Source organism: Amphibalanus amphitrite, unplaced genomic scaffold (genome assembly GCF_019059575.1).
Source record: "Amphibalanus amphitrite isolate SeventyFive unplaced genomic scaffold, NRLGWU_Aamphi_draft 000411F_arrow, whole genome shotgun sequence".
Classification (NCBI taxonomy): domain Eukaryota; kingdom Metazoa; phylum Arthropoda; class Thecostraca; order Balanomorpha; family Balanidae; genus Amphibalanus; species Amphibalanus amphitrite.
Genome location: NW_024881905.1, coordinates 63,738 through 89,295, shown reverse-complemented (window position 1 = coordinate 89,295; position 25,558 = coordinate 63,738). Strand labels below are relative to the sequence as shown.

The 25,558-nt window shown below is 50.9% G+C and overlaps 1 protein-coding gene across 3 annotated transcripts in view; it reads left to right on the top strand.

The window, feature by feature from the left end:
- The first annotated feature begins 4,612 nt into the window (after nt 1-4,612).
- LOC122390822 overlaps nt 4,613-25,558 on the top strand; it is a 72,376-nt gene continuing 51,430 nt past the window's right edge. Inside the window, exons 1-6 of one of the 3 annotated variants that reach the window (XM_043384152.1) lie at nt 4,613-4,742; nt 9,047-9,255; nt 10,218-10,330; nt 18,488-18,630; nt 19,011-19,228; nt 22,839-22,951. In XM_043384152.1, the coding sequence (XP_043240087.1) occupies nt 4,639-4,742; nt 9,047-9,255; nt 10,218-10,330; nt 18,488-18,630; nt 19,011-19,228; nt 22,839-22,951 (900 nt within the window). In that variant the 5' untranslated portion in view covers nt 4,613-4,638. Of the gene's footprint in view, nt 4,743-5,118; nt 5,337-9,046; nt 9,256-10,217; nt 10,331-18,487; nt 18,631-19,010; nt 19,229-21,667; nt 21,877-22,838; nt 22,952-25,558 lie in introns of all 3 variants that reach the window. The other 2 variants (XM_043384153.1, XM_043384151.1) reach the window with 2 other exon arrangements.

Sequence of the window (25,558 nt, the reverse complement as noted above, 5' to 3'; positions counted from 1 at the left end):
TTGCGCAAAATTTGCATGAGCCGCTCTTCCTACCCAACCACCGCCCGTCCCGCCCCAGTTTCGGCTCGGCCGCCGCGCCCGGCTTACGCTGACCTGTGTGGCCTGCACGCATCCATGCGTAGTTGACTGGTCATTAAAAACAGATGCGCTTAACCCTATTAGTGGCAGGGGGGTTGTTTTCATCCACCCGTCAGGTTTTTCGGGAATATCTCCGAAACCGCTGAAGCTACGATGCTGAAATTTTCTGACTTTTCCTAAAACTAAATTGGGCACATTTCCTGAAAATTTCAAGGTCATAGGGTAGTGTGGGGTAATTTGAACATATTTTTACGTCTTCTCCGTTGTACCAAATTCCAGCTCAACCCTGGATGAAGAAAAACTGTTTCAGTAGCGCATGTGTCACTTGCTTTCACAATGCAGGCCTCATTTTTGGACGAGCCGAGCATACCTTGAATAGCATAGCATCACTTCTCCACCAAGTCACGGTGTGTTCAAATTGCCCCACCGTGGGGTAATTTGAACATACTGCCTTTACCTGCCATAAAAACGATAGTCTCGCCAGCACCGATGTTGTTTGACCCATAAACGAATAGGCAGAGCAATTCTAAACATACCTTCATTTGAAAAATCAACACAACAACAAAAATAAGAGTTGCAGAGTATCAATATCTGCACGCTGCACACCGGTCAGTTGCCAGAATTCGCCTCTCTTCATTTAACAGAACGTCTATCATCTCCGTTCGATAAAAACTCTACCAAACCTTACTTCATCTGTTATAGTGGTGCCAATCGGAACCTGGACATTCGGTGTTCCGATTCTTTATAATGTCAAATTTGGAATTGATTGCACAAAGGTATAGTAATCTGGACAACATTGGACGATGGCCTGCCACACTTAAGCATTTTTATCAAGTAATCGTGCGTAGCATTGATTGGCGAATGGAAAGCTTGTTAAGCTCTCAATATAATGGACACTTTTCGGCTGGTAAAATTACATGATAAGCAATATAAATGACGGTTTCGAGTGTTGATAGCTGCATAATTTTCGGACATATTTGGACAAATAGTTGACTTTAACATTTTTGGACGGAAAATCAACGAAAATGCCGGACATTAGACGGATATTAGACGTAAATTTTCTAAAACTGGCATCACTTATCTGCTACTGCTTTCGGTCGAAAATATTGGCCAAAAAAAAAAAAACTGGGAGCGTTGTTTTTTTCGGAGCTATCCCTGTCTTCATTGAAATTCTCACACTATGTTCAAATTACCCCACGCTAAAAGTTATTTTGCCATTTAAAAAAACAGGGTTCAAAAGCAAATTTCTTGGATTGAAGGCACTGATTAGGTCATTCCACAACAAAAGCCGTTGCGTATTAGGCGCTAGCAATGCAAGATTTTGCGCTGCAATGAAGTTGCAATGACGTGTTGTTAGGCGTTTATCCTTCGAAATTGATTTTTTACACTGTTCATCAACACCTTCATTCCCTGAAACTTTAAACCCCGTTCATATGATAGCCCTTTTAGTTACGACAATTTCTCTCATTGGTCTTATTGTCATGCCACTTATGGATTTTCCGTCATTTTGTGTTATTCACACTATGTTCAAATTGCCCCACATGTTCAAATTACCCCACCCTACCCTACCTTTACCAGGGGCGGCTCCAGAGCACTGGGAATTGGGGGGTCCTATTCGTGAAGCGAGTCATTTGGGCGAAGATCACGATGCTGATGTATTATAACTGTATGCACCAGTTTTACGAACAGTGAATGAAAGGTATCATGTGATAACATATACAAAGTTATTGTGCATCCTCTTTTGACACGTTTTTGCTATAATAGGCGGATCCAGGCGTCCAAAAAGGGGGTTATGTTTTACCTCCCAACATAGGTGCCCTGACACCGCCTATGCATGACCAATACAATTGTAGTCGTTCTCTCATAAGAAAATTGTAACATAACAAGACCATTACCACCCTTTTTAGAAACAGTACCAACAAAAACCTTATTTACTATACTTTTTGTGTACCCCCAATCTCAATGATCTGTATCCGCCTATGATTTTTGAAAATGCATATTTTTAGGATCCATGTGAATTCCTGGTTCATTCTCTATCGATCGGCAAAAGTTGCGTTAAGATTGGTTCAGAAACCTGGCCGTGATAAACAGTCTAAAATGTATCTGCAATTTGCCCGTTTTTACCCCCCTCTACCCCCCTATTGACATTTTTTAATTTTTATTTTTTTAGGAATGTAGATCACGTTGAGCGAAATCGAATGCCGCTTGAATTTTGAAAATCGGCCCGTTGGATCTCGAGATATCAAGGGGGGTCGTAAACAGCCCCCCTGCCACTAATAGGGGTAGCCAGGAGCCTGCCACTAACAGGGTTAAAGGGACCCTCCCACCTTAACATTAAATTTGAGTTGAGATAGCCAAAATGGGGTCCCTGGCTCACAATTACCGGTTTCGGCACTCACAACATCGAGAAATGCCTTAAATCGGAAATATTGAATTTCAAAATTGCAGCATTTTGATTCAGAGGGGCTAATGCATTGGAATACCCCTCTGAATGTGTGACGTCAGTGCAGATATCTAACGATTTTTAAATGTTTGACTAAAACATTTTGTAGCACGCGGTGGTATATGCTGCTTTGCGCGCAACAAGTGCCGCACTTTCAGCTGCCAAACTATTGCTTCCAAGTAAAGTCGCTAGGAACAGCGTAGATCCCAAAAAGTAAACAAAAGTAAAAGTCTAATATCTTGAAAACCGGTGAATATTTTTCGGTGAAATTTGGTAGATATTCGTTTTCGCTCTTTCTGAACCGAGCGACATCACTTTCATGCCAATTCATAAACTTTTTTGAAGGTGGGAGGGTCCCTTTAAGTTTATGAATTTTGTGAAAAGCGCGTTTTATGTATGCATTTATGTATGTATTGACATCAAAAGCCTTCCACATATTGCGTGGCGATTATGGCTTGCATTTAGAGAGCCTTGCTATTGACAACCATCACTCGGCTGAAGAAAGTGGAAATTGAAACCTTCGTGAATATAAGACGCTGCAAATATAGGACACCTGTCACTGACGTCGGGTTACCTTGGGCCGTCTTTTTACATTAGATCACAATTCCGGTATTTAACCCTGGCCGGACCGATTGGTTTTCTATATTGACCGGGGAGGGTTGGTACAACTCCCTCGCCGTTTCGCCTCTAATTGAGCTAGAGCCTCGCGAAAAAAACAAGCTTGTGTGCCGTTATAAGACGCAAAAATTAGGTACTACCGGATTTTAAGGTCTTAGGTCAGCCAGTGACCTCTTAGGTCAGATAAGTGCCACAAGTCACGGGCTCGGTTTTAGTTTAATTACTTTGCCAAAAATGGTCGCACTACCGCGATTTTGGCATCATCGTGTTTGTCTAGCTCAGGCGCGTTGAATGCTATACTTGGTGTTCGGGTGAAGTCAACTTAAGGTGTTAACCTCGGGTCAAGGTCAGGTCGGAGCCCCTCAGGTCACGAAAATGGTTGAAGGTCATATTGCATATCATTCGATTCGGCAGGTCTTCCTGAGTCCAATGGTGGCTTTCCCGTCTCTCTAGCTCTATCTGATCAGGAGTTATTGACGAAATTCTTATATGGCCTTAGTGACGTCATAAATGACGTCACGCAAAGTCAACAATGCTAAAGTCAAGCACTGGACCTTGCAAGGAGTGCATGAAACCATTACCGGTGCCCGAATAGCAGCTCCCAATTTCCCTTGTTGACTTAAAGTGGTGGTAGATCCTGTATTATACTAAATTATGACGTCATAACTTAACAGATTCACGTCATATATTTAGTGCTTGACATCCAAATGATAGCTTACATATGACAGAGAAGGTATGCAAAGTTGACTACCCCTACCACTATTGTTATTTATTACACTATGGTTAGGTATATTATAAGTTGTGACTGCCGTGAGAATGTTTTTTTTTTTTTTAGGATGTCATTATACTTTTCATTATGGGTGGATTTCCCCGCAACATTACAATTTTGGACACACTGCCTGTGCCCCTGTCCCAGCTGACCTCTGCTCGCCCTCCGGCCCTGTCTCAGCTGACCTGTGCCCCTGTCTCAGCTGACCTCTGCTCGTCCTCCGGCCCTGTCTCAGCTGACCTGTGCCCCTGTCTCAGCTGACCTCTGCTCGCCCTCCGGCCCTGTCTCAGCTGACCTGTGCCCCTGTCTCAGCTGACCTCTGCTCGCCCTCCGGCCCTGTCTCAGCTGACCTGTGCCCCTGTCTCAGCTGACCTCTGCTCGCCCTCCGGCCCTGTCTCAGCTGACCTGTGCCCCTGTCTCAGCTGACCTCTGCTCGCCCTCCGGCCCTGTCTCAGCTGACCTGTGCCCCTGTCTCAGCTGACCTCTGCTCGCCCTCCGGCCCTGTCTCAGCTGACCTGTGCCCCTGTCTCAGCTGACCTCTGCTCGCCCTCCGGCCCTGTCTCAGCTGACCTGTGCCCCTGTCTCAGCTGACCTCTGCCCCTGTCCCAGCTGACCTGTGCCCCTGTCCCAGCTGACCTGTGCCCCTGTCTCAGCTGACCTCTGCCCCTGACCCCTCTGGCCCCTGTCTCAGGCGGCGCTGATGACCGTGTTCGTCCTGTCATTCCGCATCATGGGCGTGTGCCTGTGCGTGCTCATCGGCTGGATGTTCGCCTGCATCGGCCTCTACGGAATGACCGAGGAGGAGCGCAACCAGCCGCTCAGAGGCTGGCGCAGGTCAGGCTCCGGCGGCATTACACCTTTTCTCGGCGCCGCGCCACCCCTCTCTAGTTGAGTCGGTGTGATGGTGTCCATCATACATCTGTCTTCCTATAGCCCTTGGTTCTAAGCCATCCTTACCATTGCTTAAAGGTGGGCAACTAATGCTCAAACATAATGTTCATCTTAGGTTTACAGGAATGTTGTCAAGGTCACGATGTCTTATTTCTGAATCCTGAGTGGTGTCTCGCTCGAAGAAAATGTTTTGTTGCGACAGATCTCCCCGGCTGCCCATGGTGTCATTGGTTGTACTCTGTGTGTCTGTCTGTGTGTCTGTCTCTCTGTCTGTCTGTCTGTCTGTATCGGCGCCCTCCCCTCTGCCGGTGACTGACAGGCGGCTGCGCGTGGTGCTGTTGCTCTGCACCCGCACCGTGTTTTTCTCGGCCGGCTTCCCGTGGGTGACGGTGCGCGGCCGGCGCGCCTCGGCGCGCGACGCGCCCATCATCGCCGTGGCGCCGCACTCGAGCTACTTTGACGTGCTGCCCGTGATCGTCATGGCGGCGCCCAGTGTGGTGGCCAAGATCGAGACGTCGCGCGCCGCCATGTTTGGCAGTAAGCGGCTCTGCCGGCGGCCTGCTGGCGCCCCTCCTCTCTGTCTCTCGCCAGGCTCTGCTCTCTCCCGGCTCCTAGCCATATTCAGTTTCGCTCTCCTCTTTTTGAGTTCCTCTGTTTGCTTCTTTCCACATAATGATCCAATCCCTACGTTGCTTTTTATGATTAGAGGTGGCAAAATGTGGACCCGAGGACCCGGTCCAAAGAACCAGTCTGGACCCATATGGGTCCACACCGGTTCCTGGAAATTTTCTGACGGGTCCAACCGGGTCCTACCATAAACTGTACATCTTGCACACTAAACATTATTGCAAAATATGAAGTGAATGAAGTGAATGTTTCTTGGCACAAAGTAGCTCATGAGTATTCCCATTGGGAAATAAGCTGCTTTTGATGCAACTAATGATACCTACAAGTAGTTTGTATTAATTGACTTTTGGGGAACCGGGTCCAACTGGTTCCGATTCCAACTAAGGCCGGGTCCGACTGGTTCCAGAAATGTCCAGCCGGGTCTGGTTCGAGTCTGGTTCCCAAAATTTTCATCTTTTGCCACCTCTATTTATGATCCTTCATTATGAACGTTTAATTCTCTCCGTTGTACCTTTTCACATATCCAATCTAAATCCTATTTTTTCCTTTTTCATTTTGTTTTCATCGGTTTCATCCCACTTATTCTGTTTCTCTTTTGGTTCCATCGTGTCCCTCAGAGAACCTGAATTGATTCATCCTGTAGGCCTTGTTGTTTCTTCTCGCATTTCCAGTTTCCCTGACTCATTTAGCAGCGAATCTTTCGCTATCTGTCATTCCTTCCTTGCTTTGCAGTCGGTGTAGTCTTGTGGGGATGGCGCTTGCTATAAATGTAACTTTCTGTGTGTATTCCGTCCTCGGTGTCGTATTACTGTTCAGCTTTGCGTTGTTGCGTTGCGTTGCGTTGCGTTGTTTTATTTCCACCGCTCTATTCTGTCCAATTTTTATCCGCCGGTCAGGTTACTCCGCGGCTCTGTTCCGGTACGACCGAGTTTGTTCCGTCGGCCCATGTCCTCCTCCCCCCCCCCCCCCGACCTCCCTCCTCACCCCGCCGGGAGAGCGGCACACGAGGCGGGCGACGGGTCGGGCGCACCGCGGGCGGCGACGGGTCGCAACGGGACGCAGTAGCGGACACTCACCGAGTCCAGACTCAGCGGCCGCCCCCGCCCCCGCCCCCGCCCATGTCCGGACCCCGGCCCGCGCGCCCGCCCGCCCACGCACGCTGCTCGCACGTCCATAAGCGGTAAGGGAACAACGCAGACACCCTGAGTTAGCGTGGCGGCTCGGGACAGGCGGTAGAGATAAAAGATGAGGGGGTACTGATAAGGCATCTTATCAGCTAGGGGACGACGCGGCGCGCGGCGAACGCGCGCGGCGGCTCGGGGTCGGGATGAAAGGGAGGGAGAGAGGGAAGGAGTAGGTAGAGAGAGAGACGGGGGGCGCAGGTGTTGTTTTGACGAACTGACGCTAAAGAAGGGGGAGGGGAGCGGGGGAAGAAATGGCCTGTGGATCTTCTCTGTGTGGGGACAGCGAGGACAGTCCAGCGAGAGCGCTTGAGCCTGGTGGAGTGTATACGAATTTCTCTGCGTGCAAACAAGAACTTTAACTGCTAACGAGAAGTTGTAGTGCCACGTGACTCAGACCTCCAACCGTGATACCAGTCGGGGCGCCAGAGGACACAGGACACAGGCCAGGTGAGGGTGGAGCTACTGGGAGGCAGTTGCAAACAGTAAACACCTACCTACCACTTAATGGATATTGCATCTCAAGGTGTCCAATCCTGCCAGTTAATGGCGCGCGGCGAACGCGCGCGGCGGCTCGGGATGAAATGGAGGGAGGGAGGGTGGGAGTAGGTAGAGAGAGAGAGAGAGAGAGAGACGGGTGAGGCAGGTGTTGTTTTGACGGTTTCGACTGACGCTAAAGAGGGGGGAGGGGGAGCGGGGGAAAGAAATGGCCTGTGGATCTACTCTGTGTGGGGTCAGAGGACAGTCCAGCGAGAGCGCTTGAGCGTGGCGGAGTGTATACGAATTTCTCTGCGTGCAAACAAGAACTTTAACTGCTAACGAGAAGTTGTAGTGCCACGTGACTCAGACCTCCAACCGTGATACCAGTCGGGGCGCCAGAGGACACAGGACACAGGCCAGGTGAGGGTGGAGCTACTGGGAGGCAGTTGCAAACAGTAAACACCTACCTACCACTTAATGGATATTGCATCTCAAGGTGTCCAATCCTGCCAGTTAATGGCGCGCGGCGAACGCGCGCGGCGGCTCGGGATGAAATGGAGGGAGGGAGGGTGGGAGTAGGTAGAGAGAGAGAGAGAGAGACGGGTGAGGCAGGTGTTGTTTTGACGGTTTCGACTGACGCTAAAGAGGGGGGGGAGGGGGAGCGGGGGAAAGAAATGGCCTGTGGATCTACTCTGTGTGGGGTCAGAGGACAGTCCAGCGAGAGCGCTTGAGCGTGGCGGAGTGTATACGAATTTCTCTGCGTGCAAACAAGAACTTTAACTGCTAACGAGAAGTTGTAGTGCCACGTGACTCAGACCTCCAACCGTGATACCAGTCGGGGCGCCAGAGGACACAGGACACAGGCCAGGTGAGGGTGGAGCTACTGGGAGGCAGTTGCAAACAGTAAACACCTACCTACCACTTAATGGATATTGCATCTCAAGGTGTCCAATCCTGCCAGTTAATGGCGCGCGGCGAACGCGCGCGGCGGCTCGGGATGAAATGGAGGGAGGGAGGGTGGGAGTAGGTAGAGAGAGAGAGAGAGAGAGACGGGTGAGGCAGGTGTTGTTTTGACGGTTTCGACTGACGCTAAAGAGGGGGGGAGGGGGAGCGGGGGAAAGAAATGGCCTGTGGATCTACTCTGTGTGGGGTCAGAGGACAGTCCAGCGAGAGCGCTTGAGCGTGGCGGAGTGTATACGAATTTCTCTGCGTGCAAACAAGAACTTTAAGTGCTAACGAGAAGTTGTAGTGCCACGTGACTCAGACCTCCAACCGTGATACCAATCGAGGCGCCAGAGGACACAGGTCACAGGCCAGGTAAGGGTGGAGCTGCCGGGAGGCAGTTTCAAACACCTACCACTTACTGGATATTGCATCTCAAGATGTCCAATCCTGCCTGTTCATGTGTATGCCTCATAAACAACGATAGCTGCAGAACGATAAGGTGGCGGTCTATAGGTTTTGGTCTGCATGTCAAATTGACTAATTTTCGTGTGAGATAACTCCCGACCAATGTCATACAGTTCACATATCGATTAGCATGCAGCCTGAAACACATTTCGCACAAGTTGCTCTCGCAACCAGCTAAATATCGTATCAATGCCGTAAAAAAGCGCTGCTAAAGAGCAGCGCTATTTCTGATGCGTTATTTTTCACGAACAACGCAAAGTCTTACGTCACCAGAGGCATCTTTGTCTCTTTATGATACGGAAACGCGTCCTTTTGGGTGGGGGTAGCGTCAATCTGGCTTCGTTCTTTTAACGGGTTCCGTCTTTCGTCTTCGTCCTTTTATGATAACCAAATTCCGTCTAATCTCAGAAATGACGGAGCGTCCCTCCGTTCTTTTCTTTATAAGAATGGCCACAGTGCTCGTCGAACCCGCTGCAGGCCGGGGGGTCAGTTGGACCTCCCGGCCGGAGCGCCGGCGCCGCCGCTGACTCGCCGTCCGGCCCTCCGCAGCACCATGCGCGAGCTTCAGGCGCTGAACGCGCGCGTGGCCTACTACCTGAGCGGCTGGGTGATCCGCATCCGCGGCACCATGTCGCGCGAGGCGCCCGTTCTGGTGGCCGCGCCGCACTCCACCTTCGGAGACGCGATCGTGCTCTTCTGCTCTGGCCTGCCGTCCATCATCTGCCGCAGCGAGACGATCGGCATGCCGTTCTTTGGCAGTACGTTGGACAGAGGAAGCTGAGACAGGGATAGGTTGCCGGCTCTCCGCGGTGCTAGGATCGGGCTGCGGGACTGGGGTGGCTCGGATAGCGTCATAATTGGTGGTGGAAGATCCAGGTAGCACCGCAGGCTGCCTATAATCGTCTCGCCCCTGAGCTGATAACAGTACAGCCAAGATTTATTTACTGTACAGCTATTGTTGGTTTACCTTCATATAAATATCATGGATATTCGATGGGCTATTTAGTTTCATTATGATCGTCATATCTGCTGTTCTAGTGTCCGCCGATCTTGACCCGTATAGCCATGCCCTGAGTGTGAGCTGGGTTAGAGACCACCGAAAGGCGAGACCCCAGCTCCTAGCGCGCCGCGGCCGGGCGGCGGCGAGCGGGCACACGAGCTCGGCGCGGCAGAAGGTAAGTGGGGGCGGACGTCCGAGGGAGGAAGCCGGGCCGGGGCGTGCCTGCCACGGGGCTGGATAGGCTAGTCGCCTCACGGGGTGGTGCCACATGTCACGTAGAGTACGCCTTCTTCACCACTGCACTCATCTTCAATGTCCACGCGTAACTTGCGACCCGCTTGGCGCTTCGGGTGAGCTTGGTAGAGTAGTGGCTCGTCGGGAGGGGTGGCTGGTTAATGGGTGGCACCCTATGCTACTGGTTTGAAGTCTATGTGTGTTTTGTACTTTCTTTGTTATAAATTGTCCAGTCGTTTACTTGTGCTGAACCTGAATGCACTAGAAGTCTCGCAAAAATGATACGCGTAACTAATTGAATTACATCGTAACGCAATATCTTGATGTCGATCGATTAAAGCCTACCTTTGATGACATATCTTTTCGATAAGTTATTCATATAGGGACAGCTTCCTGTTGTTCTACCGTTCCCCTCGTTCCCGGTACGCTCTGCGGCGCGAGCAGCCCCGCCGTCTACATGACGCCCCGTCTGTGCCGCGCCTCCAGAGCTGATCGACTACACCCAGCCGGTGTACGTGTCGCGAGAAGACCCCAACTCGCGCCAGAACACCATCCGCGAGATCCAGCGGCGCGCTCACAGCAACGGCCAGTGGCCGCAGGTGAGCCGTGCGCATCATCCGGCCGTTCGTCCGTTCGTCTGTGCGTTCGTCTGTGCGGGCGGGCGGGTGGTTGTTCGTTCGTTCGTTCGTTCGTTCGTTCGTTCGTTTGTTCGTTCGTTTGTTCGTCCGTCCGTCCGTCCGTTCTCGTTTGTTTGCACGTGGTTGCGTGCATTTGTTGGTCCGTTCGTTCGTTCGTTCGTTCGTTTGTTCGTTCGCTCGTTCGTTCGTTCGTTCGTTCGTTCGTTCGTTCGTTCGTTCGTTCGTTCGTTCGTTCGTTCGTTCGTTCGTCCATTTGTTCATTCATGCATTCATTCGTTCATTCATCATTCATTCATTCATCATTCATTCATTCATCAACGCTTTCTCGTAACTATGCAAAACTGAGGAAAATTGTAACCAAGGATTGTAGAGAAATGAAGTCCTACCTGTTTAGAGACACTTGAAACAAGTGCAGTAATTAAACGAGCAAAGGACTGCTTGTTGCCGGGTATAGGTATACATACGGCCCATCGAGCTGGTGAGCTGTGATACCGGTAAACCAGGCACCGATGGTTAGTTATGTGAGAGGGTAGGGCCTTGGCGACGCCGGCTGCTCGGTACCGAAATAGAGACCGGCTGCTAGCTGACCCCGTGCCGCCGTTACACGCGCCGCCATGCCGTGTAATCCCGTAGATTGGGACCGAAATAAAAGCCGACGGCTAGCTGAGCACGTGCGGCCGTTTGTGGTGTGTAACCCCCCGGCCCCCGGACACACTGCACTGGCACGCGTGCGAACTTTACCGCTAGTCGCAAAACAATTCACGCTTTAGGTAGGTGAATAAAAAATGATCAATTTAGGATTCATGTTTAGCTAAATAGACGATGAATAGATGGTGTTTAAAAAGCTTACAGGCGAAGTCACAGTTCATTTTGCGCCGTTCGGTTCGGCCCTGTAAATGTTGACATTATCATTCTATATGGAATGACATTATCATTCACGATCTATCGTGAAATGCCCCAGGTGTTTGTCCATCACAAGTCCCAGGTTTCTGACGGTCGCCGACTCACAAACAGTAGCACCGGCAAACCTAATGCTGATGGGCTGCAGGCCTCTCAGCATCTGGCGCGTACCGAGTACAATCATCTGCGATTTGGATGCATTCACTTTCATGTCATTCGTGCAAAACCACGTAAACAGGTCAGACAGTGCCTCCTCCATTCTCGAGATCAGAGAAGTCAGATCGTCCTTCCTTCCAGATATCATTAGCTGAGTGTCGTCAGCGTATTGTACTATATATAATAACGTCACTCATGTATAGTCTCTCTTGAAAGTATCGCGACTCGGAGGGGAGGGCGCTACCTGTGCCAGCCGCGGTTCAGCGGAAAAGTATGAGAGCCACTGGTAGCACTGACCAGTGACCAAGCCTGGCACGCGGCGGCAGCCAGCGCGGCGGGCCGAGGGGAGTGGTTACGGAGGGAAAGGGGATGAGCCGGAGCGGGCGGTTGCCGCCCGGTAACTTGTGATAGCAGTAAGCATGTGGTCAACGGAAGCTACCCTACTCGCAGAGGATTTGTTGAGATTTGTTTCATTACAAAGCTGGAAATCTGAGTTCTGACCCGTCATCGGTACGACTACCGCAGGTTTTTGGTGTAATCCGGAAACTCGTGCAAGAATACGAGAAAAAAACATCAGTTGCACCCGATAATAAAATGCATCTGTGGCTGCAGGAGCACCCGCCCGCTAGCGGATTCCAATCACAAAAATGTCTGCTCTCTAGCCACTTAGTCCTGTATTTGAGCGTTCTCTCTTTCTCTCTCTCTTTCTCACACTGAGTTAACAGTGATTGGCGCCCACTAAGGCAGACCAATGAGCGCCCGGCTGGAGAACCCAAGCGGCGCAGGTATTGGCCTGGGGCGGTGGACGGGGTCAAGGGAAAGCGATACGAGCATGACCTCTGGCCGGCCTCCACCTGTTTCGACCCAGCTGACAGCCGCTGGTGCCTGCGTCATACAGTAGTTTTCCTTCTAACGCTGGCGTAGGATCGTGTTACAGCGTACATTTTATGATACAGGCCATGACCTCACTGCTGGGGTCCTCAAACTGAATGGAATAGTTCGCCGAGCCGCCGCAGCCCATGACGCGATACTTTCAAGAGAGACTATACAAGCACAGATCGTTCGCAAAAATTGAAAACAAGAGACAACTGAGCGAACCGCCTTGGAATACGCCTGTCGTGATCGGTAATGACTGTGAGAGACTAAAAGAGCCGTCGCTGTTCCGCACTTTGACTTGTTGGGAATGCCCCTGGAGATAATGCCGAAACCAGGTTGTGTCGATGTTGTACAAATGTAGCTTGTTGAGTATCTTATCGTGGCTAATGACGTCAAAACGTTTTGAAAGATCGATGAGTACAAGAATTGACACTTCTCCGTTGTCCATGGCCCTATATACTTTGTCCGTGATTACTGTCAGCGCCGTCTCGGTGGAGCGGCCGCGCCGGTAGCCGTACTGTGCGTCAGTGAACAGCTGGTGCTGGTTGAAATACTCGGTCACCTGACACTGCACCACGCGCTCGACAACTTTCATGACACTGGGCAACATGGAGATGGGCCTGGTGTTTGACGGCTGTGAGCTGTCAGCACCCTTCGGAATGGCAGTGACCAAAACATGTTTCCAGCTCGCTGGTACTAAGCCGGTTTCCAGTGAAGAGTTAATGGTATCTAACAGCAGGTGTCCTAGTCCATGAAAGAATTTTTTGAACATGTTGACACTGACATCATCAAGCCCAAGACGAATTTTTCATATCACGGATGAGGCGGTACAAGTATTCGTATGTGATTGACTGCAGTCGGAATGCACACGTGATCACTCGAGGGATCCTGACTGGCAGGGCCGTCTGAGGGACAGGGACATTGGCTACCGTACTGGGGCCCACACCCACATAGTACGTGTTGAGCACGTCCGGCGTGCAAGCCGGTGTGGCCGTAGCGGCTCCTCTACCCGTTCCGATAACAGGTCGCAACACTGTCACATCTTCGCCGGTCCTGCTTCGCGCAGCTGGTCAGCGTAGTAATTAGCGTGATCGTGCCTGATAGCAGCACGGCACTGTCTGTTCACCACTTTATACTCGGCACGGCTGCCGGCCGCCGGGCTGAGTAGGGCGCGGCGCCGCGCTAGCAGTTCCCGAGTGGCGTCCGTGATACGTGGCGCGCTCGTCGGTGGAAGCCGCACGCGCCGGCACACACTGGTCGGAAACGCCCTTACGAGAGGCCACGGGCGATTCCGGAGTTTCGGATTATTTTTTATATAGATCGATTTGAAATTGATCAAATTATTATACTTAGGCCAAAAAAAAAAACTAATCCGGGTGACCAAAAATAACTGTAATCAGCCCCCGAAGATGGGGTATCCCAGAACTCGGAAACTGACGCGGAGCAAGAGGTTTCTTGAGCCGGATATTCAGAGTCTTATTGCTGATAGACACCAAATTGAAATCCCACATATTATGCATCAAAATGTTTGTTATGAAGTTGCCGACTGGTCAGTGCAAAATTTTTGGCATACTAATCCTTAACTAAGATGTACTATAGCTTTTTTATGAAGGCTCTCCTACAGTGATTCTGGAATATAACTGCAAAGTTTAGGTAAGGAAACAACAGGCAGTCCCATATAGTTCCACTCTGATTTTTTGTGAGATGAAGTAGGATTTAAATTTACACCAGGGCAACATAAAAGCTAACTGCGCATATTTGCGCAAAATTTGCATGAGCCGCTCTTCCTACCCAACCACCGCCCGTCCCGCCCCAGTTTCGGCTCGGCCGCCGCGCCCGGCTTACGCTGACCTGTGTGGCCTGCACGCATCCATGCGTAGTTGACTGGTCATTAAAAACAGATGCGCTTAACCCTATTAGTGGCAGGGGGGTTGTTTTCATCCACCCCTCAGGTTTTTCGGGAATATCTCCGAAACCGCTGAAGCTACGATGCTGAAATTTTCTGACTTTTCCTAAAACTAAATTGGGCACATTCCCTGAAAATTTCAAGGTCATAGGGTAGTGTGGGGTAATTTGAACATATTTTTACGTCTTCTCCGTTGTACCAAATTCCAGCTCAACCCTGGATGAAGAAAAACTGTTTCAGTAGCGCATGTGTCACTTGCTTTCACAATGCAGGCCTCATTTTTGGACGAGCCGAGCATACCTTGAATAGCATAGCATCACTTCTCCACCAAGTCACGGTGTGTTCAAATTGCCCCACCGTGGGGTAATTTGAACATACTGCCTTTACCTGCCATAAAAACGATAGTCTCGCCAGCACCGATGTTGTTTGACCCATAAACGCATAGGCAGAGCAATTCTAAACATACCTTCATTTGAAAAATCAACACAACAACAAAAATAAGAGTTGCAGAGTATCAATATCTGCACGCTGCACACCGGTCAGTTGCCAGAATTCGCCTCTCTTCATTTAACAGAACGTCTATCATCTCCGTTCGATAAAAACTCTACCAAACCTTACTTCATCTGTTATAGTGGTGCCAATCGGAACCTGGACATTCGGTGTTCCGATTCTTTATAATGTCAAATTTGGAATTGATTGCACAAAGGTATAGTAATCTGGACAACATTGGACGATGGCCTGCCACACTTAAGCATTTTTATCAAGTAATCGTGCGTAGCATCGATTGGCGAATGGAAAGCTTGTTAAGCTCTCAATATAATGGACACTTTTCGGCTGGTAAAATTACATGATAAGCAATATAAATGACGGTTTCGAGTGTTGATAGCTGCATAATTTTCGGACATATTTGGACAAATAGTTGACTTTAACATTTTTGGACGGAAAATCAACGAAAATGCCGGACATTAGACGGATATTAGACGTAAATTTTCTAAAACTGGCATCACTTATCTGCTACTGCTTTCGGTCGAAAATATTGGCAAAAAAAAAAACTGGGAGCGTTGTTTTTTCGGAGCTATCCCTGTCTTCATTGAAATTCTCACACTATGTTCAAATTACCCCACGCTAAAAGTTATTTTGCCATTTAAAAAAACAGGGTTCAAAAGCAAATTTCTTGGATTGAAGGCACTGATTAGGTCATTCCACAACAAAAGCCGTTGCGTATTAGGCGCTAGCAATGCAAGATTTTGCGCTGCAATGAAGTTGCAATGACGTGTTGTTAGGCGTTTATCCTTCGAAATTGATTTTTTACACTGTTCATCAACACCTTCATTCCCTGAAACTTTAAACCCCGTTCATATGATAGCCCTTTTAGTTACGACAATTTCTCTCATTGGTCTTATTGTCATGCCACTTATGGATTTTCCGTCATTTTGTGTTATTCACACTATGTTCAAATTGCCCCACATGTTCAAATTACCCCACCCTACCCTACCTTTACCAGGGGCGGCTCCAGAGCACTGGGAATTGGGGGGTCCTATTCGTGAAGCGAGTCATTTGGGCGAAGATCACGATGCTGATGTATTATAACTGTATGCACCAGTTTTACGAACAGTGAATGAAAGGTATCATGTGATAACATATACAAAGTTATTGTGCATCCTCTTTTGACACGTTTTTGCTATAATAGGCGGATCCAGGCGTCCAAAAAGGGGGTTATGTTTTACCTCCCAACATAGGTGCCCTGACACCGCCTATGCATGACCAATACAATTGTAGTCGTTCTCTCATAAGAAAATTGTAACATAACAAGACCATTACCACCCTTTTTAGAAACAGTACCAACAAAAACCTTATTTACTATACTTTTTGTGTACCCCCAATCTCAATGATCTGTATCCGCCTATGATTTTTGAAAATGCATATTTTTAGGATCCATGTGAATTCCTGGTTCATTCTCTATCGATCGGCAAAAGTTGCGTTAAGATTGGTTCAGAAACCTGGCCGTGATAAACAGTCTAAAATGTATCTGCAATTTGCCCGTTTTTACCCCCCTCTACCCCCCTATTGACATTTTTTTAATTTTTATTTTTTTAGGAATGTAGATCACGTTGAGCGAAATCGAATGCCGCTTGAATTTTGAAAATCGGCCCGTTGGATCTCGAGATATCAAGGGGGGTCGTAAACAGCCCCCCTGCCACTAATAGGGGTAGCCAGGAGCCTGCCACTAACAGGGTTAAAGGGACCCTCCCACCTTAACATTAAATTTGAGTTGAGATAGCCAAAATGGGGTCCCTGGCTCACAATTACCGGTTTCGGCACTCACAACATCGAGAAATGCCTTAAATCGGAAATATTGAATTTCAAAATTGCAGCATTTTGATTCAGAGGGGCTAATGCATTGGAATACCCCTCTGAATGTGTGACGTCAGTGCAGATATCTAACGATTTTTAAATGTTTGACTAAAACATTTTGTAGCACGCGGTGGTATATGCTGCTTTGCGCGCAACAAGTGCCGCACTTTCAGCTGCCAAACTATTGCTTCCAAGTAAAGTCGCTAGGAACAGCGTAGATCCCAAAAAGTAAACAAAAGTAAAAGTCTAATATCTTGAAAACCGGTGAATATTTTTCGGTGAAATTTGGTAGATATTCGTTTTCGCTCTTTCTGAACCGAGCGACATCACTTTCATGCCAATTCATAAACTTTTTTGAAGGTGGGAGGGTCCCTTTAAGTTTATGAATTTTGTGAAAAGCGCGTTTTATGTATGCATTTATGTATGTATTGACATCAAAAGCCTTCCACATATTGCGTGGCGATTATGGCTTGCATTTAGAGAGCCTTGCTATTGACAACCATCACTCGGCTGAAGAAAGTGGAAATTGAAACCTTCGTGAATATAAGACGCTGCAAATATAGGACACCTGTCACTGACGTCGGGTTACCTTGGGCCGTCTTTTTACATTAGATCACAATTCCGGTATTTAACCCTGGCCGGACCGATTGGTTTTCTATATTGACCGGGGAGGGTTGGTACAACTCCCTCGCCGTTTCGCCTCTAATTGAGCTAGAGCCTCGCGAAAAAAACAAGCTTGTGTGCCGTTATAAGACGCAAAAATTAGGTACTACCGGATTTTAAGGTCTTAGGTCAGCCAGTGACCTCTTAGGTCAGATAAGTGCCACAAGTCACGGGCTCGGTTTTAGTTTAATTACTTTGCCAAAAATGGTCGCACTACCGCGATTTTGGCATCATCGTGTTTGTCTAGCTCAGGCGCGTTGAATGCTATACTTGGTGTTCGGGTGAAGTCAACTTAAGGTGTTAACCTCGGGTCAAGGTCAGGTCGGAGCCCCTCAGGTCACGAAAATGGTTGAAGGTCATATTGCATATCATTCGATTCGGCAGGTCTTCCTGAGTCCAATGGTGGCTTTCCCGTCTCTCTAGCTCTATCTGATCAGGAGTTATTGACGAAATTCTTATATGGCCTTAGTGACGTCATAAATGACGTCACGCAAAGTCAACAATGCTAAAGTCAAGCACTGGACCTTGCAAGGAGTGCATGAAACCATTACCGGTGCCCGAATAGCAGCTCCCAATTTCCCTTGTTGACTTAAAGTGGTGGTAGATCCTGTATTATACTAAATTATGACGTCATAACTTAACAGATTCACGTCATATATTTAGTGCTTGACATCCAAATGATAGCTTACATATGACAGAGAAGGTATGCAAAGTTGACTACCCCTACCACTATGGTTATTTATTACACTATGGTTAGGTATATTATAAGTTGTGACTGCCGTGAGAATGTTTTTTTTTTTAGGATGTCATTATACTTTTCATTATGGGTGGATTTCCCCGCAACATTACAATTTTGGACACACTGCCTGTGCCCCTGTCCCAGCTGACCTCTGCTCGCCCTCCGGCCCTGTCTCAGCTGACCTGTGCCCCTGTCTCAGCTGACCTCTGCTCGTCCTCCGGCCCTGTCTCAGCTGACCTGTGCCCCTGTCTCAGCTGACCTCTGCTCGCCCTCCGGCCCTGTCTCAGCTGACTTGTGCCCCTGTCTCAGCTGACCTCTGCTCGCCCTCCGGCCCTGTCTCAGCTGACCTGTGCCCCTGTCTCAGCTGACCTCTGCTCGCCCTCCGGCCCTGTCTCAGCTGACCTGTGCCCCTGTCTCAGCTGACCTCTGCCCCTGTCTCTGCTGACCTGTGCCCCTGTCCCAGCTGACCTGTGCCCCTGTCTCAGCTGACCTCTGCCCCTGACCCCTCTGGCCCCTGTCTCAGGCGGCGCTGATGACCGTGTTCGTCCTGTCGTTCCGCATCATGGGCGTGTGCCTGTGCGTGCTCATCGGCTGGATGTTCGCCTGCATCGGCCTCTACGGAATGACCGAGGAGGAGCGCAACCAGCCGCTCAGAGGCTGGCGCAGGTCAGGCTCCGGCGGCATTACACCTTTTCTCGGCGCCGCGCCACCCCTCTCTAGTTGAGTCGGTGTGATGGTGTCCATCATACATCTGTCTTCCTATACCCCTTGGTTCTAAGCCATCCTTACCATTGCTTAAAGGTGGGCAACTAATGCTCAAACATAATGTTCATCTTAGGTTTACAGGAATGTTGTCAAGGTCACGATGTCTTATTTCTGAATCCTGAGTGGTGTCTCGCTCGAAGAAAATGTTTTGTTGCGACAGATCTCCCCGGCTGCCCATGGTGTCATTGGTTGTACTCTGTGGGTCTGTCTGTGTGTCTGTCTCTCTGTCTGTCTGTCTGTCTGTCTGTATCGGCGCCCTCCCCTCTGCCGGTGACTGACAGGCGGCTGCGCGTGGTGCTGTTGCTCTGCACCCGCACCGTGTTTTTCTCGGCCGGCTTCCCGTGGGTGACGGTGCGCGGCCGGCGCGCCTCGGCGCGCGACGCGCCCATCATCGCCGTGGCGCCGCACTCGAGCTACTTTGACGTGCTGCCCGTGATCGTCATGGCGGCGCCCAGTGTGGTGGCCAAGATCGAGACGTCGCGCGCCGCCATGTTTGGCAGTAAGCGGCTCTGCCGGCGGCCTGCTCGCGCCCCTCCTCTCTGTCTCTCGCCAGGCTCTGCTCTCTCCCGGTTCCTAGCCATATTCAGTTTCGCTCTCCTCTTTTTGAGTTCCTCTGTTTGCTTCTTTCCACATAATGATCCAATCCCTACGTTGCTTTTTATGATCCTTCATTATGAACGTTTAATTCTCTCCGTTGTACCTTTTCACATATCCAATCTAAATCCTATTTTTTCCTTTTTCATTTTGTTTTCATCGGTTTCATCCCACTTATTCTGTTTCTCTTTTGGTTCCATCGTGTCCCTCAGAGAACCTGAATTGATTCATCCTGTAGGCCTTGTTGTTTCTTCTCGCATTTCCAGTTTCCCTGACTCATTTAGCAGCGAATCTTTCGCTATCTGTCATTCCTTCCTTGCTTTGCAGTCGGTGTAGTCTTGTGGGGATGGCGCTTGCTATAAATGTAACTTTCTGTGTGTATTCCGTCCTCGGTGTCGTATTACTGTTCAGCTTTGCGTTGTTGCGTTGCGTTGCGTTGCGTTGTTTTATTTCCACCGCTCTATTCTGTCCAATTTTTATCCGCCGGTCAGGTTACTGCGCGGCTCTGTTCCGGTACGACCGAGTTTGTTCCGTCGGCCCATGTCCTCCTCCCCCCCCCCGACCTCCCTCCTCACCCCGCCGGGAGAGCGGCACACGAGGCGGGCGACGGGTCGGGCGCACCGCGGGCGGCGACGGGTCGCAACGGGACACAGTAGCGGGCGGACACTCACCGAGTCCAGACTCAGCGGCCGCCCCCGCCCCCGCCCCCGCCCATGTCCGGACCCCGGCCCGCGCGCCCGCCCGCCCACTCACGCTGCTCGCACGTCCATAAGCGGTAAGGGAACAACGCAGACACCCTGAGTTAGCGTGGCGGCTCGGGACAGGCGGTAGAGATAAAAGATGAGGGGGTACTGATAAGGCATCTTATCAGCTAGGGGACGACGCGGCGCGCGGCGAACGTGCGCGGCGGCTCGGGGTCGGGATGAAAGGGAGGGAGAGAGGGAAGGAGTAGGTAGAGAGAGAGACGGGGGGCGCAGGTGTTGTTTTGACGAACTGACGCTAAAGAGGGGGGAGGGGAGCGGGGGAAGAAATGGCCTGTGGATCTTCTCTGTGTGGGGACAGCGAGGACAGTCCAGCGAGAGCGCTTGAGCCTGGTGGAGTGTATACGAATTTCTCTGCGTGCAAACAAGAACTTTAACTGCTAACGAGAAGTTGTAGTGCCACGTGACTCAGACCTCCAACCGTGATACCAGTCGGGGCGCCAGAGGACACAGGACACAGGCCAGGTGAGGGTGGAGCTACTGGGAGGCAGTTGCAAACAGTAAACACCTACCTACCACTTAATGGATATTGCATCTCAAGGTGTCCAATCCTGCCAGTTAATGGCGCGCGGCGAACGCGCGCGGCGGCTCGGGATGAAATGGAGGGAGGGAGGGTGGGAGTAGGTAGAGAGAGAGAGAGAGAGAGAGAGAGAGAGAGAGAGAGAGAGAGAGAGACGGGTGAGGCAGGTGTTGTTTTGACGGTTTCGACTGACGCTAAAGAGGGGGGGAGGGGGAGCGGGGGAAAGAAATGGCCTGTGGATCTACTCTGTGTGGGGTCAGAGGACAGTCCAGCGAGAGCGCTTGAGCGTGGCGGAGTGTATACGAATTTCTCTGCGTGCAAACAAGAACTTTAAGTGCTAACGAGAAGTTGTAGTGCCACGTGACTCAGACCTCCAACCGTGATACCAGTCGAGGCGCCAGAGGACACAGGTCACAGGCCAGGTAAGGGTGGAGCTGCCGGGAGGCAGTTTCAAACACCTACCACTTACTGGATATTGCATCTCAAGATGTCCAATCCTGCCTGTTCATGTGTATGCCTCATAAACAACGATAGCTGCAGAACGATAAGGTGGCGGTCTATAGGTTTTGGTCTGCATGTAAAATGACTAATTTTCGTGTGAGATAACTCCCGACCAATGTCATACAGTTCACATATCGATTAGCATGCAGCCTGAAACACATTTCGCACAAGTTGCTCTCGCAACCAGCTAAATATCGTATCAATGCCGTAAAAAAGCGCTGCTGAAGAGCAGCGCTATTTCTGATGCGTTATTTTTCACGAACAACGCAAAGTCTTACGTCACCAGAGGCGTCTTTGTCTCTTTATGATACGGAAACGCGTCCTTTTGGGTGGGGGTAGCGTCAATCTGGCTTCGTTCTTTTAACGGGTTCCGTCTTTCGTCTTCGTCCTTTTATGATAACCAAATTCCGTCTAATCTCAGAAATGACGGAGCGTCCCTCCGTTCTTTTCTTTATAAGAATGGCCACAGTGCTCGTCGAACCCGCTGCAGGCCGGGGGGTCAGTTGGACCTCCCGGCCGGAGCGCCGGCGCCGCCGCTGACTCGCCGTCCGGCCCTCCGCAGCACCATGCGCGAGCTTCAGGCGCTGAACGCGCGCGTGGCCTACTACCTGAGCGGCTGGGTGATCCGCATCCGCGGCACCATGTCGCGCGAGGCGCCCGTTCTGGTGGCCGCGCCGCACTCCACCTTCGGAGACGCGATCGTGCTCTTCTGCTCTGGCCTGCCGTCCATCATCTGCCGCAGCGAGACGATCGGCATGCCGTTCTTTGGCAGTACGTTGGACAGAGGAAGCTGAGACAGGGATAGGTTGCCGGCTCTCCGCGGTGCTAGGATCGGGCTGCGGGACTGGGGTGGCTCGGATAGCGTCATAATTGGTGATGGAAGATCCAGGTAGCACCGCAGGCTGCCTATAATCGTCTCGCCCCTGAGCTGATAACAGTACAGCCAAGATTTATTTACTGTACAGCTATTGTTGGTTTACCTTCATATAAATATCATGGATATTCGATGGGCTATTTAGTTTCATTATGATCGTCATATCTGCTGTTCTAGTGTCCGCCGATCTTGACCCGTATAGCCATGCCCTGAGTGTGAGCTGGGTTAGAGACCACCGAAAGGCGAGACCCCAGCTCCTAGCGCGCCGCGGCCGGGCGGCGGCGAGCGGGCACACGAGCTCGGCGCGGCAGAAGGTAAGTGGGGGCGGACGTCCGAGGGAGGAAGCCGGGCCGGGGCGTGCCTGCCACGGGGCTGGATAGGCTAGTCGCCTCACGGGGTGGTGCCACATGTCACGTAGAGTACGCCTTCTTCACCACTGCACTCATCTTCAATGTCCACGCGTAACTTGCGACCCGCTTGGCGCTTCGGGTGAGCTTGGTAGAGTAGTGGCTCGTCGGGAGGGGTGGCTGGTTAATGGGTGGCACCCTATGCTACTGGTTTGAAGTCTATGTGTGTTTTGTACTTTCTTTGTTATAAATTGTCCAGTCGTTTACTTGTGCTGAACCTGAATGCACTAGAAGTCTCGCAAAAATGATACGCGTAACTAATTGAATTACATCGTAACGCAATATCTTGATGTCGATCGATTAAAGCCTACCTTTGATGACATATCTTTTCGATAAGTTATTCATATAGGGACAGCTTCCTGTTGTTCTACCGTTCCCCTCGTTCCCGGTACGCTCTGCGGCGCGAGCAGCCCCGCCGTCTACATGACGCCCCGTCTGTGCCGCGCCTCCAGAGCTGATCGACTACACCCAGCCGGTGTACGTGTCGCGAGAAGACCCCAACTCGCGCCAGAACACCATCCGCGAGATCCAGCGGCGCGCCCACAGCAACGGCCAGTGGCCGCAGGTGAGCCGTGCGCATCATCCGGCCGTTCGTCCGTTCGTCTGTGCGTTCGTCTGTGCGGGCGGGCGGGTGGTTGTTCGTTCGTTCGTTCGTTCGTTCGTTCGTTCGTTTGTTCGTTCGTTTGTTCGTCCGTCCGTCCGTCCGTCCGTCCGTCCGTCCGTCCGTCCGTCCGTCCGTCCGTCCGTCCGTCCGTCCGTCCGTTCTCGTTTGTTTGCACGTGGTTGCGTGCATTTGTTGGTCCGTTCGTTCGTTCGTTCGTTCGTTCGTTCGTTCGTTCGTTCGCTCGTTCGTTCGTTCGTTCGTTCGTTCGTTCGTTCGTTCGTTCGTTCGTTCGTTCGTCCATTTGTTCATTCATGCATTCATTCGTTCATTCATCATTCATTCATTCATCATTCATTCATTCATCATTCATTCATTCATCATTCATTCATTCATCAACGCTTTCTCGTAACTATGCAAAACTGAGGAAAATTGTAACCAAGGATCGTAGAGAAATGAAGTCCTACCTGTTTAGAGACACTTGAAACAAGTGCAGTAATTAAACGAGCAAAGGACTGCTTGTTGCCGGGTATAGGTATACATACGGCCCATCGAGCTGGTGAGCTGTGATACCGGTAAACCAGGCACCGATGGTTAGTTATGTGAGAGGGTAGGGCCTTGGCGACGCCGGCTGCTCGGTACCGAAATAGAGACCGGCTGCTAGCTGACCCCGTGCCGCCGTTACACGCGCCGCCATGCCGTGTAATCCCGTAGATTGGGACCGAAATAAAAGCCGACGGCTAGCTGAGCACGTGCGGCCGTTTGTGGTGTGTAACCCCCTGGCCCCCGGACACACTGCACTGGCACGCGTGCGAACTTTACCGCTAGTCGCAAAACAATTCACGCTTTAGGTAGGTGAATAAAAAATGATCAATTTAGGATTCATGTTTAGCTAAATAGACGATGAATAGATGGTGTTTAAAAAACTTACAGGCGAAGTCACAGTTCATTTTGCGCCGTTCGGTTCGGCCCTGTAAATGTTGACATTATCATTCTATATGGAATCCCCAGAATCTCAGCTGTCGCGGTTGTTCAGTTTGTTTTGTTTAGTCCCGTCCTCGACGCCCGTGCCGTCGCTGTCTCGGTCCCGATGTCGCCTCTCCGCTGTGGAACAGCCGGCCCCATGGCCGCCCCACTGTGACTCAGCGGTCGTATCGACGCCCGCGCGACCCCCACCCTCCACCGCCGCGCCGCGGCCGGCCGGGACGGGACGGGACGGGACGGGCACCACTGTTTGCACGACTCGTGTCGACCCAAACCAGCCGGGTCAACTGACCGCTGCGCTGCCTCCGTCCGCGACCCTGTCCTGTATGTGAACAGATAGACGATGTCACAACGTTTTCAGAGGACAGAAGATACCCACGAGGGTGGGAAGTGACGGGGATGTTACAGCAGAAACGTAGCGATGAGTTTTCTCTCGATTTGCCACGGGCTTCTTTGAAAGGTGTTGCCAGTGGCGTCACCACGGTTTCAGAACTTCTAGGGACACTTTTCCAGGGCGTCGCCACAAACCTTTGCTTGAGTCTGGTCGGCATTACCCACCTACTCCCAAATCTGCGTACCTCGTTGGATTTCGGCCACTCTAATTTAAAAACGAGGGAGAATAATTAATATTTAGTTGGAAAAAAAACGAAGAAGTTACGCGGTAGTAGGCATGTTGTTCGATCATGAAACGCGTGCCCACATCCTTCTGCCTATGCATGCAGGGACGGTCGCAGACTTGGCGTTTGAGGGGGGGGGGGGCAGCTTGGCAAAGAGGCCCTGTCGACCCTCGGGAGGCCCAGTGCCTCCCGAGCCCCATTATTGCAGGGGCCCCATTATTAACATACAGGCCTTTGAGGCCGGTATGGTAATATGGGGCCACTGTGGTAATTTGATGGCCGTTATGGTGCTATGGGGCCCCAGAGGCCGGTGTGGGCCCTCAGAGGCCAGTGCATGACGCCCAAAGGTAAGTCTTGGGCCCCAGAGAACATAATAGGGCCATCAGTGGCCGGTTTAGTGACCTCATAGGCTGGTTGGGGCCCATAGAGACCAGTTTGGGACCCGCAGAGGCTAGCGTGGGGCCTCAGATGTCACTGTGGGGCTTTTAAAGACTGGTATGGGTCCTTAGAGACCGGCATCGATCCTTCAGAAGCCAGTACGGGCCCTCAGAGGCACGTAAGGGCCAGTCTTGGGTCTCCAGGGCAGAAACTGGGCCATCAGAGGTCGGTGTGTTTAGAGGTCGGTTTGGGCCCTCAGAGACCAGTTAAGGGCCTAATGGCAGTTTGAGACCATCAGAGGCCGACTTGGGCTCTCAGAGGCTAATGTGGGTCATTACAGGCAGGCATGGAACACTCAGGGGTTAGTGTGGGGCCCTAAAAGACCGGCATGGGCTGGCGTTGGACCTCAGAGGCCAGCAGAGGGCCCTCAGAGCCCAAGATAGCCCCCCAAAGGCCAATGCAAGCCATAAAAGGGCCGTTATCGGATCTTCCGAATCCAGTGCGGGACCCTCCGATGCTGATATGGGCCCTTACAGGGTGTCTCATAAGTTCTTTTTTTTTATTTGCTGAAGTTTATTGAACACGGCGCACT